This window comes from Podarcis cretensis, assembly GCF_951804945.1.
Source record: "Podarcis cretensis genome assembly, contig: SCAFFOLD_25, whole genome shotgun sequence".
NCBI classification, from domain to species: Eukaryota; Metazoa; Chordata; class Lepidosauria; order Squamata; family Lacertidae; genus Podarcis; species Podarcis cretensis.
In genome coordinates, this window is record NW_027647848.1 from 119,329 (window position 1) to 136,494 (window position 17,166).

The 17,166-nt window shown below is 41.9% G+C and overlaps 2 protein-coding genes across 2 annotated transcripts in view; one reads left to right on the plus strand and one right to left on the minus strand.

The window, feature by feature from the left end:
• Positions 1 to 17,166, plus strand: part of LOC307208388 (uncharacterized protein) — a 98,354-nt gene that overhangs the window by 4,522 nt on the left and 76,666 nt on the right. The window lies entirely within an intron of this gene.
• On the minus strand, positions 633 to 12,605 carry EDF1 (endothelial differentiation related factor 1). Its single transcript, XM_079996467.1, has 5 exons — positions 12,467 to 12,605; positions 8,768 to 8,819; positions 2,412 to 2,572; positions 935 to 1,028; positions 633 to 853 (listed from the first exon to the last, which is right to left on the minus strand). The coding sequence occupies exons 1-5, from the start codon at positions 12,542 to 12,544 to the stop codon at positions 792 to 794; spliced, it is 447 nt and encodes a 148-aa protein (XP_079852593.1). The 5' UTR covers positions 12,545 to 12,605; the 3' UTR covers positions 633 to 791.

The window sequence follows — 17,166 nt, forward strand, 5'->3', positions numbered from 1 at the left end:
TAGTTTGAGGCTTCTAAGGCTCCCTCTAGCCCCTAAAGGAGTCTGGGAGATGTAGTTTGAGGCTTCGAAGGCGCCCTCTAGCCCCTAAAGGATTCTGGGAGATGTAGTTTGAAGCTTCTAAGGCGCTCTCTAGTCCCCCAAAGGATTCTGGGAGACATAGTTTGAAGCTTCTAAGGCGCCCTCTAGTCCCCCAAATGATTCTGGGAGTTGTAGTTTGAGGCTTCTAAGGCGCCCTCTAGTCCCCCAAAGGATTCTGGGAGATGTAGTTCGAGGCTTCTAAAGCGCCCTCTAGTCCCTGCAAAGGATTCTGGGAGATGTAGTTCGAGGCTTCTAAGGCGCCCTCTAGTTCCCCAAAGGATTCTGGGAGTTGTAGTTCGAGGTATCTAAGGCCCCCTCTGGTCCCTGCAAAGGATTCTGGGAGACGTAGTTTGAGTCTTCTAAGGCGGCCTCTAGTCCCCCAAAGGATTCTGGGAGACGTAGTTTGAGTCTTCTAAGGCGCCCTCTAGCTCCCCAAAGAATTCTGGGAGATGTAGTTTGTGGCTTCCACGGCACCCACTTTGCAACCGCCATCCCCGCAAACGATTCTGGGAGTCGCAGCACGCCAGACCAAACCCGGGTTCGAGACACACCAACCATTTTAATTTGCTTTATTCGATCTGCGGAAAGAGGAGACGGGCCGCCGGCTGGGAGGCGGCTTCTCCCGCCCGCCCGGAGTCGGGGCGGGAGGTCGGGGGGACCCCCGGGTGCCCAGCGGCGCCCAGTGGCGCCCCCCGGCTTTCGAGGCTTTGTCCTCACTGCGCCTTGGGGCCCTTTTCGAGGGGTTTCCCGATGTCCCGCCCGCGGAGTTTGAGGCCTGGGGAGAGAGGAGGGGGGTCAGCCGCGCATCCTCGAACCCAGAACCCGGCCCCCTCCTCGAACCCGCAACCCCGCTTACCGATGGCTCTCTCGATCTTGCCCAGCACCTGGTTGTTAGGGATGGCCTTGCCCGACTCGTAGTCGGCAATCACCTGCGGCTTCTCGTTGATTTTCTGAAAGAGAAAGAGAGAGGGGGGCGGCTTGGCTCCGGGTTCCGAGTGCGAGTTTTGGGGCCCAAATTACCGTGGCCCAAAGCCCATTCCTCTTTCGTTCTTTTTTTTTTTTAATTGATTTTCCATGTTTTATTCTTTTTATCAATTTTTATTGTTTTTTCCCATTTTTAATTGATTTCTCCCCCCTTTTATTAATTTTTATTAATTTTATTAATTTTATTCATTTTTATTAATTTAATTAATTTAATTAATTTTATTAATTTTTATTAATTTTATTAATTTTATTAATTTTATTAATTTTATTAATTTTTATTAATTTTAAATTGATTTCTCCCCCCCTTTTATTGATTTTTTCCCATTTTTATTGATTCCCCCCCCCCCATTTTTTTATTGATATTCCCAATTTTTTTTCCAAGCAAACAAACGTCAATCTCAACCATCTTTAAACCAAACTTTGTTAAGTGACTTCGTCTTGGCTCCGGGTTCCGAATGCGAGTTCCGGGGCCCAAAGCACATTCCTTTTTTTCATAATAATAATGATAATAATAATAATAATAATTTACTATTTATTATGAGTTTCCCCAGCCACTCTGGGCGGCTTCAAAAAAAATATTATTAGTTGGTCTTTAAGGTGCTACTGGAAGGGATTTTTTGTTTTAAAAAAATATTAAAATACTGTAATACATCAAACATTAAAAGCTTCCCTAAACAGGGCTGCCTTCAGATGTCTTCTCCAAGTCTGGTAGTTATTGATTTTCCAATTTTTTAAAAAGCAAATCTCAACCGTCTTTAAACCAAACTTAGTAGCCGCTGGTTGAATTTCAGTTTTCCCTTTTAAAACCGTATATCCTTTTAACGGTTTTCCAAACCCAATATTCTTATATTGGTTTTGGAAAACCAATATTCTTCTAAAACGAACTTCTTTTTTTTATATATAATAATATTTATTGAGTTTTACAGAAAAAAGGTTCACAAAAACAGAAAAAACACATACAAAAAGAAACAAAACCAAAACTTAAAAAGACAAATTAAAAAATCCCTTTTTCAAATATCATACCATTCATTAACTTATTTTCATGACTTCCTCACATCTCCCTTTTTTGTATCCCATTTAAAAATTTAAACAGCAAATTCCTATCTTCTTAATTTTACCCTTAGTTAATTATCCTCACGAATTTTAACTTCGAATCATATTTGCTAAAACCACTTCATTTCATTCCAACATCATTCGCATTCAAAAATTTTGCAGTGTTTCTGTAAAACGAACTTCATCACTTCCCGTCTTTCTTCCCAGCAGCTAATGATTTTTCATAAGGACCCTCAACAACAGCTAATCATTTTCAATTATTTTAATTACAATAGAATGAATTATAATATAATTACCGTCGCCAGGTCCTTCTGGGTCAGCCCCTTGCCCTGGCGCCCCTGCTGGATGACTTTGCCCACCTCCAGGGGCACCCGGTCGTGATGCAGCTCCTCCGTCTCCCGGTCCAGCTTGGCCGTGTTCTTTGTGATGGAGTGCTGCTTGTTCTGGCCCGCCGCCCCTGCGAGGAGGGACAAAGCGAGGCGTCAACCGCGGTGACATCACTTCCTGTCCAGACAGGAAGTTACAACATGCTGCCTAGGTCTCTCTCCCTCTCTTCCCCGGTAAAATAAAATAAAATAAAATAAAATAAAATAAAATAATAATATAAAATAAAATAAAATATAAAATAAAATATAAAATAATATAATAAAATAGAATAAAATAAAATGAAATGAAATGAAATAATGAAATGAAATGAAATATAAAATATAAAATAAAATAAAATAAAATAAAATAAAATAAAATAAAATAAAATAAAATAAAATAGAAATACTGACTTGATGCCTCTTGGGGACCCATTTCTGGGGGTCAGACTAGATGCCTCTGGGCGTCCCATTTCTGCATTTCAGGGGTCAGTCTAGATCATAGCTGTCAACTTGCAGATTTGAAAATAAGGGACTAGCAGCCTCGAAAATAAGGGACCAGCAGCCAAAATCAGGGATTTTCCAGGCACAGGTATGTTCGGCTTCAGAGCCATAGCTGTTTCAAGGAGGAAGAGTGGTACCCAAGGAGGAGGAGGAGGAAGGAGGCAGGAGGAGACAGGAAGTAGAAGGATGCTTCAAGGAGGAGGAGGAAGGAGACAGGAGGAGACAGGAAGGAGAAGGATGCTGCAAGGAGAAGGAGGAAGGAGGCAGGAGGAGACAGGAAGGAGAAGGATGCTTCAAGGAGGAGGAGGAAGGAGGCAGGAGGAGACAGGAAGGAGAAGGATGCTTCCAGGAGGAGGAGGAAGGAGGCAGGAGGAGACAGGAAGTAGAAGGATGCTTCAAGGAGGAGGAGGAAGGAGACAGGAGGAGACAGGAAGGAGAAGGATGCTGCAAGGAGAAGGAGGAAGGAGGCAGGAGGAGACAGGAAGTAGAAGGATGCTTCCAGGAGGAGGAGGAAGGAGGCAGGAGGAGACAGGAAGGAGAAGGCTGCTTCCAGGAGGAGGAGGAAGGAGGCAGGAGGAGACAGGAAGGAGAAGGATGCTGCAAGGAGAAGGAGGAAGGAGACAGGAGGAGACAGGAAGGAGAAGGATGCTGCAAGGAGAAGGAGGAAGGAGGCAGGAGGAGACAGGAAGGAGAAGGATGCTTCCAGGAGGAGGAGGAAGGAGACAGGAGGAGACAGGAAGGAGAAGGATGCTTCAAGGAGAAGGAGGAAGGAGACAGGAGGAGACAGGAAGGAGAAGGATGCTGCAAGGAGAAGGAGGAAGGAGGCAGGAGGAGACAGGAAGTAGAAGGATGCTTCAAGGAGGAGGAGGAAGGAGACAGGAGGAGACAGGAAGGAGAAGGATGCTGCAAGGAGAAGGAGGAAGGAGGCAGGAGGAGACAGGAAGGAGAAGGATGCTGCAAGGAGAAGGAGGAAGGAGGCAGGAGGAGACAGGAAGGAGAAGGATGCTTCAAGGAGGAGGAGGAAGGAGACAGGAGGAGACAGGAAGTAGAAGGATGCTGCAAGGAGGAGGAGGAAGGAGGCAGGAGGAGACAGGAAGGAGAAGGATGCTGCAAGGAGAAGGAGGAAGGAGGCAGGAGGAGACAGGAAGTAGAAGGATGCTTCAAGGAGGAGGAGGAAGGAGACAGGAGGAGACAGGAAGTAGAAGGATGCTTCAAGGAGGAGGAGGAAGGAGGCAGGAGGAGACAGGAAGGAGAAGGATGCTGCAAGGAGAAGGAGGAAGGAGGCAGGAGGAGACAGGAAGTAGAAGGATGCTTCAAGGAGAAGGAGGAAGGAGGCAGGAGGAGACAGGAAGGAGAAGGATGCTTCAAGGAGGAGGAGGAAGGAGGCAGGAGGAGACAGGAAGTAGAAGGATGCTTCAAGGAGAAGGAGGAAGGAGGCAGGAGGAGACAGGAAGGAGAAGGATGCTTCAAGGAGAAGGAGGAAGGAGGCAGGAGGAGACAGGAAGTAGAAGGATGCTTCAAGGAGGAGGAGGAAGGAGGCAGGAGGAGACAGGAAGTAGAAGGATGCTTCCAGGGGGAGGAGGAAGGAGGCAGGAGGAGACAGGAAGTAGAAGGATGCTGGAAGGAGGAGGAGGAAGGAGGCAGGAGGAGACAGGAAGGAGAAGGATGCTGCAAGGAGAAGGAGGAAGGAGGCAGGAGGAGACAGGAAGTAGAAGGATGCTGGAAGGAGGAGGAGGAAGGAGGCAGGAGGAGACAGGAAGGAGAAGGATGCTTCAAGGAGGAGGAGGAAGGAGGCAGGAGGAGACAGGAAGGAGAAGGATGCTTCCAGGAGGGGGAGGAAGGAGGCAGGAGGAGACAGGAAGGAGAAGGATGCTTCCAGGAGGAGGAGGAAGGAGGCAGGAGGAGACAGGAAGGAGAAGGATGCTTCAAGGAGAAGGAGGAAGGAGGCAGGAGGAGACAGGAAGGAGAAGGATGCTTCAAGGAGAAGGAGGAAGGAGGCAGGAGGAGACAGGAAGGAGAAGGATGCTTCCAGGAGGAGGAGGAAGGAGGCAGGAGGAGACAGGAAGGAGAAGGATGCTTCAAGGAGAAGGAGGAAGGAGGCAGGAGGAGACAGGAAGGAGAAGGATGCTTCAAGGAGAAGGAGGAAGGAGGCAGGAGGAGACAGGAAGTAGAAGGATGCTTCAAGGAGGAGGAGGAAGGAGACAGGAGGAGACAGGAAGGAGAAGGATGCTGCAAGGAGAAGGAGGAAGGAGGCAGGAGGAGACAGGAAGTAGAAGGATGCTTCAAGGAGGAGGAGGAAGGAGACAGGAGGAGACAGGAAGGAGAAGGATGCTGCAAGGAGAAGGAGGAAGGAGGCAGGAGGAGACAGGAAGGAGAAGGATGCTTCAAGGAGGAGGAGGAAGGAGGCAGGAGGAGACAGGAAGTAGAAGGATGCTTCAAGGAGGAGGAGGAAGGAGGCAGGAGGAGACAGGAAGTAGAAGGATGCTTCCAGGGGGAGGAGGAAGGAGGCAGGAGGAGACAGGAAGGAGAAGGATGCTTCCAGGGGGAGGAGGAAGGAGGCAGGAGGAGACAGGAAGTAGAAGGATGCTTCAAGGAGAAGGAGGAAGGAGGCAGGAGGAGACAGGAAGGAGAAGGATGCTGCAAGGAGAAGGAGGAAGGAGGCAGGAGGAGACAGGAAGTAGAAGGATGCTTCAAGGAGGAGGAGGAAGGAGACAGGAGGAGACAGGAAGGAGAAGGATGCTGCAAGGAGAAGGAGGAAGGAGGCAGGAGGAGACAGGAAGGAGAAGGATGCTTCAAGGAGAAGGAGGAAGGAGGCAGGAGGAGACAGGAAGTAGAAGGATGCTTCAAGGAGGAGGAGGAAGGAGGCAGGAGGAGACAGGAAGTAGAAGGATGCTTCCAGGGGGAGGAGGAAGGAGGCAGGAGGAGACAGGAAGTAGAAGGATGCTGGAAGGAGGAGGAGGAAGGAGGCAGGAGGAGACAGGAAGTAGAAGGATGCTGGAAGGAGGAGGAGGAAGGAGGCAGGAGGAGACAGGAAGGAGAAGGATGCTGCAAGGAGAAGGAGGAAGGAGGCAGGAGGAGACAGGAAGTAGAAGGATGCTGGAAGGAGGAGGAGGAAGGAGGCAGGAGGAGACAGGAAGGAGAAGGATGCTGCAAGGAGAAGGAGGAAGGAGGCAGGAGGAGACAGGAAGGAGAAGGATGCTTCAAGGAGAAGGAGGAAGGAGGCAGGAGGAGACAGGAAGGAGAAGGATGCTTCCAGGAGGAGGAGGAAGGAGGCAGGAGGAGACAGGAAGGAGAAGGATGCTTCAAGGAGAAGGAGGAAGGAGGCAGGAGGAGACAGGAAGGAGAAGGATGCTTCAAGGAGGAGGAGGAAGGAGGCAGGAGGAGACAGGAAGTAGAAGGATGCTTCCAGGGGGAGGAGGAAGGAGGCAGGAGGAGACAGGAAGTAGAAGGATGCTGGAAGGAGGAGGAGGAAGGAGGCAGGAGGAGACAGGAAGTAGAAGGATGCTGGAAGGAGGAGGAGGAAGGAGGCAGGAGGGGACAGGAAGTAGAAGGAAGCTTCCAGGAGGAGGAGGAAGGAGGCAGGAGGAGACAGGAAGGAGAAGGATGCTTCCAGGGGGAGGAGGAAGGAGGCAGGAGGAGACAGGAAGGAGAAGGTGTGCTGCAAGGAGAAGGAGGAAGGAGGCAGGAGGAGACAGGAAGGAGAAGGATGCTTCAAGGAGAAGGAGGAAGGAGGCAGGAGGAGACAGGAAGGAGAAGGATGCTTCAAGGAGGAGGAGGAAGGAGGCAGGAGGAGACAGGAAGGAGAAGGATGCTTCCAGGGGGAGGAGGAAGGAGGCAGGAGGAGACAGGAAGGAGAAGGATGCTGGAAGGAGGAGGAGGAAGGAGGCAGGAGGAGGCAGGAAGGAGAAGGATGCTTCCAGGGGGAGGAGGAAGGAGGCAGGAGGAGACAGGAAGGAGAAGGATGCTTCCAGGGGGAGGAGGAAGGAGGCAGGAGGAGACAGGAAGTAGAAGGATGCTTCAAGGAGGAGGAGGAAGGAGGCAGGAGGAGACAGGAAGGAGAAGGATGCTTCAAGGAGGAGGAGGAAGGAGGCAGGAGGAGACAGGAAGTAGAAGGATGCTGGAAGGAGGAGGAGGAAGGAGGCAGGAGGAGACAGGAAGTAGAAGGATGCTGGAAGGAGGAGGAGGAAGGAGGCAGGAGGAGACAGGAAGTAGAAGGATGCTTCCAGGGGGAGGAGGAAGGAGGCAGGAGGAGACAGGAAGTAGAAGGATGCTGGAAGGAGGAGGAGGAAGGAGGCAGGAGGAGACAGGAAGTAGAAGGATGCTGGAAGGAGGAGGAGGAAGGAGGCAGGAGGGGACAGGAAGTAGAAGGAAGCTTCCAGGAGGAGGAGGAAGGAGGCAGGAGGAGACAGGAAGGAGAAGGATGCTTCCAGGGGGAGGAGGAAGGAGGCAGGAGGAGACAGGAAGTAGAAGGATGCTGGAAGGAGGAGGAGGAAGGAGGCAGGAGGAGACAGGAAGTAGAAGGATGCTGGAAGGAGGAGGAGGAAGGAGGCAGGAGGGGACAGGAAGTAGAAGGAAGCTTCCAGGAGGAGGAGGAAGGAGGCAGGAGGAGACAGGAAGGAGAAGGATGCTTCCAGGAGAAGGAGGAAGGAGGCAGGAGGAGACAGGAAGGAGAAGGATGCTTCCAGGAGGAGGAGGAAGGAGGCAGGAGGAGACAGGAAGTAGAAGGATGCTTCCAGGGGGAGGAGGAAGGAGGCAGGAGGAGACAGGAAGGAGAAGGATGCTTCCAGGAGGAGGAGGAAGGAGGCAGGAGGAGACAGGAAGTAGAAGGATGCTTCCAGGAGGAGGAGGAAGGAGGCAGGAGGAGACAGGAAGGAGAAGGATGCTTCCAGGAGGAGGAGGAAGGAGGCAGGAGGAAACAGGAAGGAGGATGCTTCAAGGAGGAGGAGGAAGGAGGCAGGAGGAGACAGGAAGTAGAAGGATGCTTCCAGGAGGAGGAGGAAGGAGGCAGGAGGAAACAGGAAGGAGGATGCTTCAAGGAGGAGGAGGAAGGAGGCAGGAGGAGACAGGAAGGAGAAGGATGCTTCCAGGAGGAGGAGGAAGGATGCAGGAGGAGACAGAAAGGAGAAGGATGCTTCCAGGAGGAGGAGGAAGGAGGCAGGAGGAGACAGGAAGGAGAAGGATGCTTCCAGGGGGAGGAGGAAGGAGGATGGAGGAGACAGGAAGGAGAAGGATGCTTCAAGGAGGAGGAGGAAGGAGGATGGAGGAGACAGGAAGTAGAAGGATGCTTCCAGGAGGAGGAGGAAGGAGGCAGGAGGAGACAGGAAGGAGAAGGATGCTTCCAGGACGAGGAGGCAGGAGGCAGGAGGAGACAGGAAGGAGAAGGATGCTTCCAGGAGGAGGAGGAAGGAGGCAGGAGGAGGCAGGAAGGAGAAGGATGCTTCCAGGAGTAGGAGTGGTACCCAAGGAGGAGGAAGGATGCAACTTGCAGATTTGAAAATAAGGGACCAGCAGCCTCGAAAATAAGGGATCAGCAGCAAAAAGAAGGCATTTTCCAGGCACAGGAAAAATCTCTTTTTACCTCTTCCCCGGTAAAAAACCCCGCTGTTTCTTTCTCCCACCCTGAGACCTGCGCATCTATATCAGTAAATAAATTCCAATAATAATAATAATAATAATAATAATAATAATAAATAAATTCCACTGGAGGAAACCTCCAAGCGACTCAAGGAGCTCAAACCAAATACCGTTAAAAATTGCAAATACCGTTAAATATAGGAGAAACTTACATTTCTTCGAGGTTTCCACGTCGTCGCCTCGCCTCTGAGCTGCAAGTACAGCCTGGGGCAGAAAAGAGGGACATTAGGGGAGCAATAAAAAAAAGATGCTTAATTTTCATTCTTTTTAATTACCGAATTATGTATTTATTAAAGATTTTCTTGGTTTGCATTGTCTCTCTTTTTCCCGCGTTGTAAAGTCTTCTCCGCAGATCTGACTCCTTTGTTATGAGACGAGCGCAAAGTAGAGTTAATTTTTATTCTTGGGATTTTATAGAGAGATTTGCAGATTTTTATTTATTCAGATTTGTTATTAGGCCCTGTCTAATATAATCAGAATCAAACCAGGGCCCTGTCTAATTTAATCAGAATCCAACCAGGGTCCTGTCTAATATAATCAGAATTAAACCAGGGTCCTGTCTAATATAATCAGAATTAAACCAGGGTCCTGTCTAATATAATCAGAATCCAACCAGGGTCCTGTCTAATATAATCAGAATCCAACCAGGGTCCTGTCTAATATAATCAGAATTAAACCAGGGTCCTGCCTAATATAATCAGAATTAAACCAGGGTCCTGTCTAATATAATCAGAATCCAACCAGGGTCCTGTCTAATATAATCAGAATTAAACCAGGGTCCTGTCTAATATAATCAGAATTAAACCAGGGTCCTGTCTAATATAATCAGAATTAAACCAGGGTCCTGTCTAATATAATCAGAATTAAACCAGGGTCCTGTCTAATATAATCAGAATCAAATCAGGGTCCTGTCTAATATAATCATCAGAATCCGAATCCAACCATTGGTTGCCTGTTTTTTTTCTTTTTGTTTGTATATTTGTATTTTTTCTAATTTGTACTCAATAAAATTAATTAAAAATAAATAAATAAAAACAATCCAACCAGGGCCCTGTCTAATAGAATCAGAATTAAACCAGGGTCCTGTCTAATATAATCAGAATTAAACCAGGGTCCTGTCTAATATAATCAGAATTAAACCAGGGTCCTGTCTAATATAATCAGAATTAAACCAGGGTCCTGTCTAATATAATCAGAATTAAACCAGGGTCCTGTCTAATATAATCAGAATTAAACCAGGGTCCTGTCTAATATAATCAGAATTAAACCAGGGTCCTGTCTAATATAATCAGAATTAAACCAGGGTCCTGTCTAATATAATCAGAATTAAACCAGGGTCCTGTCTGATATAATCAGAATCAAACCAGGGTCCTGTCTAATATAATCAGAATTAAACCAGGGTCCTGTCTAATATAATCAGAATCCAACCAGGGTCCTGTCTAATATAATCAGAATCCAACCAGGGTCCTGTCTAATATAATCAGAATTAAACCAGGGTCCTGTCTAATATAATGCGAATTAAACCAGGGTCCTGTCTAATATAATCAGAATTAAACCAGGGTCCTGTCTAATATAATCATCAGAATCCGAATCCAACCATCGGTTGCCTGTTTTTTCTTTTTGCTTGTATATTTGTATTTTTTCTAATTTGTACTCAATAAAATTAATTAAAAATAAATAAATAAAAACAATCCAACCAGGGTCCTGTCTAATATAATCAGAATCCAACCAGGGTCCTGTCTAATATAATCAGAATCCAACCAGGGTCCTGTCTAATATAATCAGAATCCAACCAGGGTCCTGTCTAATATAATCAGAATCCAACCAGGGTCCTGTCTAATATAATCAGAATCCAACCAGGGTCCTGTCTAATATAATCAGAATTAAACCAGGGTCCTGTCTAATATAATCAGAATCCAACCAGGGTCCTGTCTAATATAATCAGAATTAAACCAGGGTCCTGTCTAATATAATCAGAATCCAACCAGGGTCCTGTCTAATATAATCAGAATCCAACCAGGGTCCTGTCTAATATAATCAGAATTAAACCAGGGTCCTGTCTAATATAATCAGAATTAAACCAGGGTCCTGTCTAATATAATCAGAATTAAACCAGGGTCCTGTCTAATATAATCAGAATTAAACCAGGGTCCTGTCTAATATAATCATCAGAATCCGAATCCGAATCCAACCATTGGTTGCCTGTTTTTTTCTTTTTGTTTGTATATTTGTATTTTTTCTAATGTGTACTCAATAAAATTAATTATAAATAAATAAATAAAAACAATCCAACCAGGGCCCTGTCTAATATAATCAGAATCCAACCAGGGTCCTGTCTAATATAATCGTAATAACCATAAATCCAACCAAGGTCATATCTTCCTGATTATTATATTATTGATTATTTCAAAACCGATGGGGAAAAACTTGAAATGTTAGTGTAAATATAAAAGGACCAATATTGTTGTTGCTTTTGTTATTATTATTATTATTATTGTTGTTATGGCAAATATCCTAGCCATCTTAATATGTATCCAAATTTTAAGAGGAGCAAATAAGACGTATCCAAATTTTTAGAGGAAACAAATAATCCAGAGCAAATTTTTTAGAGGAATGAAATAATACATATCTAAATTTTTAGAGGAAACAAATAATTGAGGAATTTGGTGGCTATGCAGAAGCAGAGAGGAAAGCAAAGGAAACCCGCATTGCTGTAAAATGAAAAATAAATATATAAAAGTGTGTATATATATGATTTCTTCTCAATTCCGTTTCAATGGAATGGAAATTATTTTTAATCCCATTGAAATTGAACGAAACAGAATTATTTTCAATTCAATTTCAATGGAATGATTTTGAACCCAATTTAAATGGAATGCAATTCATTTATTTTCCATGAAATTGAATTAACATGGAACTTAAAACTGAAACGGAACGAACGTATTTGTTTTCAATCCCATTTAAATATAATGGAACATGTCTTCTCAATTCAATTTAAATATAATGGAACTTATTTATCCTCAATTTAAATGGAATGGAACTTCCTGATTTTGAACCCAATTTAAATGGAATGCATTTAATTTATTTTTTATTAAATTGAATTTTTTATTACATTGAATTGAATTTAAATATAATGGAACTTATTTATCCTCAATTTAAATGGAATGGAACTTCCTGATTTTGAACCCAATTTAAATGGAATGCATTTAATTTATTTTTTATTAAATTGAATTGAATTTAAATATAATGGAACTTATTTATCCTCAATTTAAATGGAATGGAACTTCCTTATTTTGAACCCAATTTAAATGGAATGCATTTAATTTATTTTTTATTAAATTGAATTTTTTATTAAATTGAATTGAATTTAAATATAATGGAACTTATTTATCCTCAATTTCAATGGAATGGAACTTCCTTATTTTGAACCCAATTTAAATGGAATGCATTTAATTTATTTTTTATTAAATTGAATTTTTTATTAAATTGAATTGAATTGAATTCCAATGGAATTCTTTCCACTGAGGGGAAAAAAATCTTTCTGAGGAGAATTCCGGGCGCCATTTTGAGAGGGCGTGGCCTGGCGCGCCGCCATTTTGGCGGGCGAGGGGCTGGGCCAATGGGAGCCGCCGGGGGCGGGGCCTCGGAGAAGAATTCCGGGCGCCCTTTGGAGAGGGCGTGGCCTGGCGCGCCGCCATTTTGGCAGGCGAGGGGCTCGGCCAATGGGAGCCGCCGGTGGGCGTGGCCTCGGGGGGGCGAGGGGCTTTTGAGGGGCGCGTCGCGGCCGGGCCCCACCAGAGCGCCCCGTGAGAGGGCCGGCGGCGGCTGTGCGGGGAGAGGCCTCCGCTCACCTGCTTCGACTTGGCCTGGGCCGCGCTGGGCCCCTTCTTGCGCAGCACCGTCACCGTGTCCCAGTCGCTCTCCGCCATGGCGCCGCTCTGGCTGGCTCGACCGCCCTCCCCGACGCCTATTGGTCGCTCGGAAAGCAGGGCCCGCCTCCCAGAGGGCCGCCCGCCAATCGGCTTCGCCTGCCCTAAACCGGCGTCGCGGGATTGGCCGGTTGGCGCGCGTCACGCCCCTCGCTCTACTTGGGGGAGCATGCGCAGAAGGGAGGGTGGTGCTGTCCGGGCTGTAGAGCATGCGCAAAAAGGACGATAGTGCTTCCCGGGCTGGAGAGCATGCGCAGAAACGACCGTAGGTGGTTTGTAACGCCCCTTGCTCTAGTTGGGGAGCATGCGCAGAAGCGACTGTGAAGCTACCCGAGGTTTTAGAGCATGCGCAGAAACGACCGTAGATGGTTTGTAACGCCCCTTGCTCTAAGTTGGGGAGCATGCGCAGAAACGACTGCGAAGCTGCCCGGGCTGTAGAGCAAGCGCAGAAAGGATGGCCGACGGCCCTCAATCAACATGGCGTCGGCGGCGCCTCTTCTGCCTTTTCTTCCCCCGTTTTCCTCTTTCCCGTCCCCTTGCCCTCGTCCCATATATAATAATCTATAAAAATAAGGAGAAATGCAGAAATGGGACCTCAAGAGGCATCTGGTCTGACCCCTGAAATGCAGAAATCTAGTCTAGGCCCCGCTGCCCTCAACCAACATGGCGGCTCTTCCGCCCTTGCTTCCCCCGTTTCCCTCTTTCCCGTCCTTTTGCCCTCGTCCAACATGGCCGCCCTAGCAACGCCCTCGCTCGACGCACGCGCGGCGACCGGTCGGCCTTTGGGCCAATCCTAGGCTGTGGGCGGGGCCAGCCCTTTCCCGCTTTTTCCCCTCCCAGCTGCTTCTCCTCAGCTGTTTCCCACGCCTTTTTGGCGCCTTTTTCATAGCAATAAATTATTATTATTACTTTTTAAAATCCTTATTATTCTAATTATTATGAGAAAAGTCTGAGGGAAATTTGCCATATAGTCTGGTTTTGTCGCGTTTTCCATATTGGAGAAGGGGAAAGAAATGAAGATTATCCTTCATTTTTCAATTCCTGTCATCATTATTATTATTATTATTATTATTATTATTATTATTATTATTATTAGAAATCCCACCCACGTTATCATTCAATAAAAAGAAATAAATGTTAAATTCTTATTCTTCTATCCTATTCTTATTCTTAATATTATGATTATTCTGTTGGTGGCTGGGGAATTACAATCAATTATCCTGATAAATTAATAAATTATCATTCATTTTTACATTTTTACATTATTCTTATTTTTATTCTATTATTGATTCTTCTTATCCTATTCTATTCTATTCTTATTTGATTGTATCCTATTCTTAATCTATTCTATTATCCTATCCTATTATTATTATTTTTCTATTATTATTATTATTATTATTCTGATAAAAGGGCAGATCATGTTTTATCATTTTTTAAATATTCGGTTGGTGGCTGGGGAATGATTATAAATTATCAGAATTGATTTCTAAATTATTTTTATTCTTCTTATTCTATTCTATCCTATTCTTATTCTATTCTATCCTATTATTATTATTCTATTAATATTATAATAATAATAATAATAATAAAATAATAATAATAAAATAATAATAATAAAATAATAATAATAATAATAATAATAATAATAATAATATGATAATAATAATAATAATAATAATAATAATAATAATAATAATATAATAATAATAATAATAAGATTATTATTATTATTATTATTATTATATTATTATTATTATTATTATTATTATTATTATTATCATATTATTATTATTATTATAAGGGTTAGTGACGTTTGTAGCATATGATGGTTTATCGTTTTTTAAATATTCTGGGGAATGATAAGAAATGACCATTAATTTTTAAATTATTATTCTTATTCTATTCTTATTCTATTCGATCCTATTCTTAATCTATTCTATTATCCTATCCTATTATTAATATTTTATTATTATTATTAATATTCTTATTCTAATTATTATTATAAAAGGGTTAGGGAAGTTTGTAGTATATGCTGTTTTATCATTTTTAAAATATTCTGCTGGTGGCTGGGAAAGAGTAATAAATTATTATTAAATGTTAAATAATAATAATAATAATAATAATAATAATAATAAATTAAAACCAACCAAGTGGGACATGGCCTCTTCCCCCCTAAGCCTTAACAGTATCGTATTTTTATTTATTTGAATTGTATCTTGGAAACTGGATCTGAAACAATGTATTTGTTGGGGAAATTACAGGCTACATGGGACAAATATTTTGCCTGAATGTATCCTTTCCACTTGACAGTGGAAGTTAAAAAGAAATATAAAAATCATATAAAATCCACTCCTTTGACACTTTGCTCCCTTCCAAAGCTCTTTGGGATTGTTGGCCAAGGAAAGCCTTATTATTATTATTATTATTATTATTATTATTATCCCATCCCCAAACTTGCCAACAATTATAATTATAATTATAAAAGGGTTAGGGAAGTTTGTAGTATATGATGTTTTCTCGTTTTTTAAAAAATATTCTGTTAGTGGCTGGAAAAGAGTAATAAATTATGATGATCATTCAATGTTCAATTTTTATTATTATTATTATTATTTTTAGTGGCTGGGAAAGAGTAATAAATTATGATGATCATTCAATGTTCAATTTTTTTATTATTATTATTATTATTATTATTATTAGTGGCTGGGAAAGAGAAATAAATTATGATGATCATTCAATGTTCAATTTTTATTATTATTATTATTATTATTATTATTATTATTTTTAGTGGCTGGGAAAGAGTAATAAATTATGATGATCATTCAATGTTCAATTTTATTATTATTATTATTATTAGTGGCTAGGAAAGAGAAATAAATTATGATGATCATTCAATGTTCAATTTTTATTATTATTATTATTAGTGGCTGGGAAAGAGAAATAAATTATGATGATCATTCAATGTTCAATTTTTATTATTATTATTATTAGTGGCTGGGAAAGAGTAATAAATTATGATGATCATTCAATTATTATTATTATTATTATTATTAGTGGCTGGGAAAGAGAAATAAATTATGATGATCATTCAATGTTCAATTTTTTTTATTATTATTATTAGTGGCTGGGAAAGAGTAATAAATTATGATGATCATTCAATGTTCAATTTTTTTTATTATTATTATTAGTGGCTGGGAAAGAGTAATAAATTATGATGATCATTAAATGTTTAATTATTATTATTATTATTATTAGTGGCTGGGAAAGAGTAATAAATTATGATGATCATTAAATGTTTAATTATTATTATTATTATTATTATTATTAGTGGCTGGGAAAGAGAAATAAATTATGATGATCATTCAATGTTCAATTATTATTATTATTATTATTATTATTAGTGGCTGGGAAAGAGTAATAAATTATGATGATCATTCAATGTTCAATTTTTATTATTATTATTATTATTATTAGTGGCTGGGAAAGAGTAATAAATTATGATGATCATTCAATGTTCAATTTTTTTATTATTCTTATTAGTGGCTGGGAAAGAGTAATAAATTATGATGATCATTCAATGTTCAATTATTATTATTATTATTATTAGTGGCTGGGAAAGAGTAATAAATTATGATGATCATTAAATGTTCAATTATTATTATTATTATTCTTATTAGTGGCTGGGAAAGAGTAATAAATTACGATGATCATTCAATGTTCAATTATTATTATTATTATTATTATTATTAGTGGCTGGGAAAGAGTAATAAATTATGATGATCATTAAATGTTCAATTATTATTATTCTTATTAGTGGCTGGGAAAGAGTAATAAATTATGATGATCATTCAATGTTCAATTTTTTTAATTATTATTATTAGTGGCTGGGAAAGAGTAATAAATTATGATGATCATTAAATGTTTAATTATTATTATTATTATTATTATTAGTGGCTGGGAAAGAGTAATAAATTATGATGATCATTCAATGTTCAATTATTATTATTATTATTATTATTATTAGTGGCTGGGAAAGAGTAATAAATTACGATGATCATTCAATGTTCAGTTATTATTATTATTATTATTATTAATCACACCCACCCAAGTGGGACATGGCCTCGCCTTAAGAGTATAGTATTTTTATTTCTTGGAATTGGGGGGAGAAGCAACTCCAGAGGAACTGGCTGTGATAATAATAATAATAATAATAATAATAATAATAATAATTTCTTCTTTATATAAAATAAAGTGCAGATCTCCCTTGCTTTCCCCCTCAGGCCACCTTGAATGTCTTGGAAACTGTAGCTGAAGAATGTATGGAAATGTATGGAAAATGTATTCAGTGCATTGAAAACTGTAGCTGAACAGTGTATTCTTCAGATGAAGCACTGCTTGAAGCAACGGTTTTGTAACCAGCTCATTCCTCAAGATCCCAATTCCTCCGCTAATTATAATTATACTTTTAAAATTATATAATTATAATTATAAAATTATAAGTATAATTATATTATTATTATTATTATTATATGAACCCTTGTGGTTCCTTCGCAGATTCCGGCGGGTTGGACTGGATGACCCTTGGGGTCCCTTCCAGCCAGATGCATAATAATAATAATAATAAT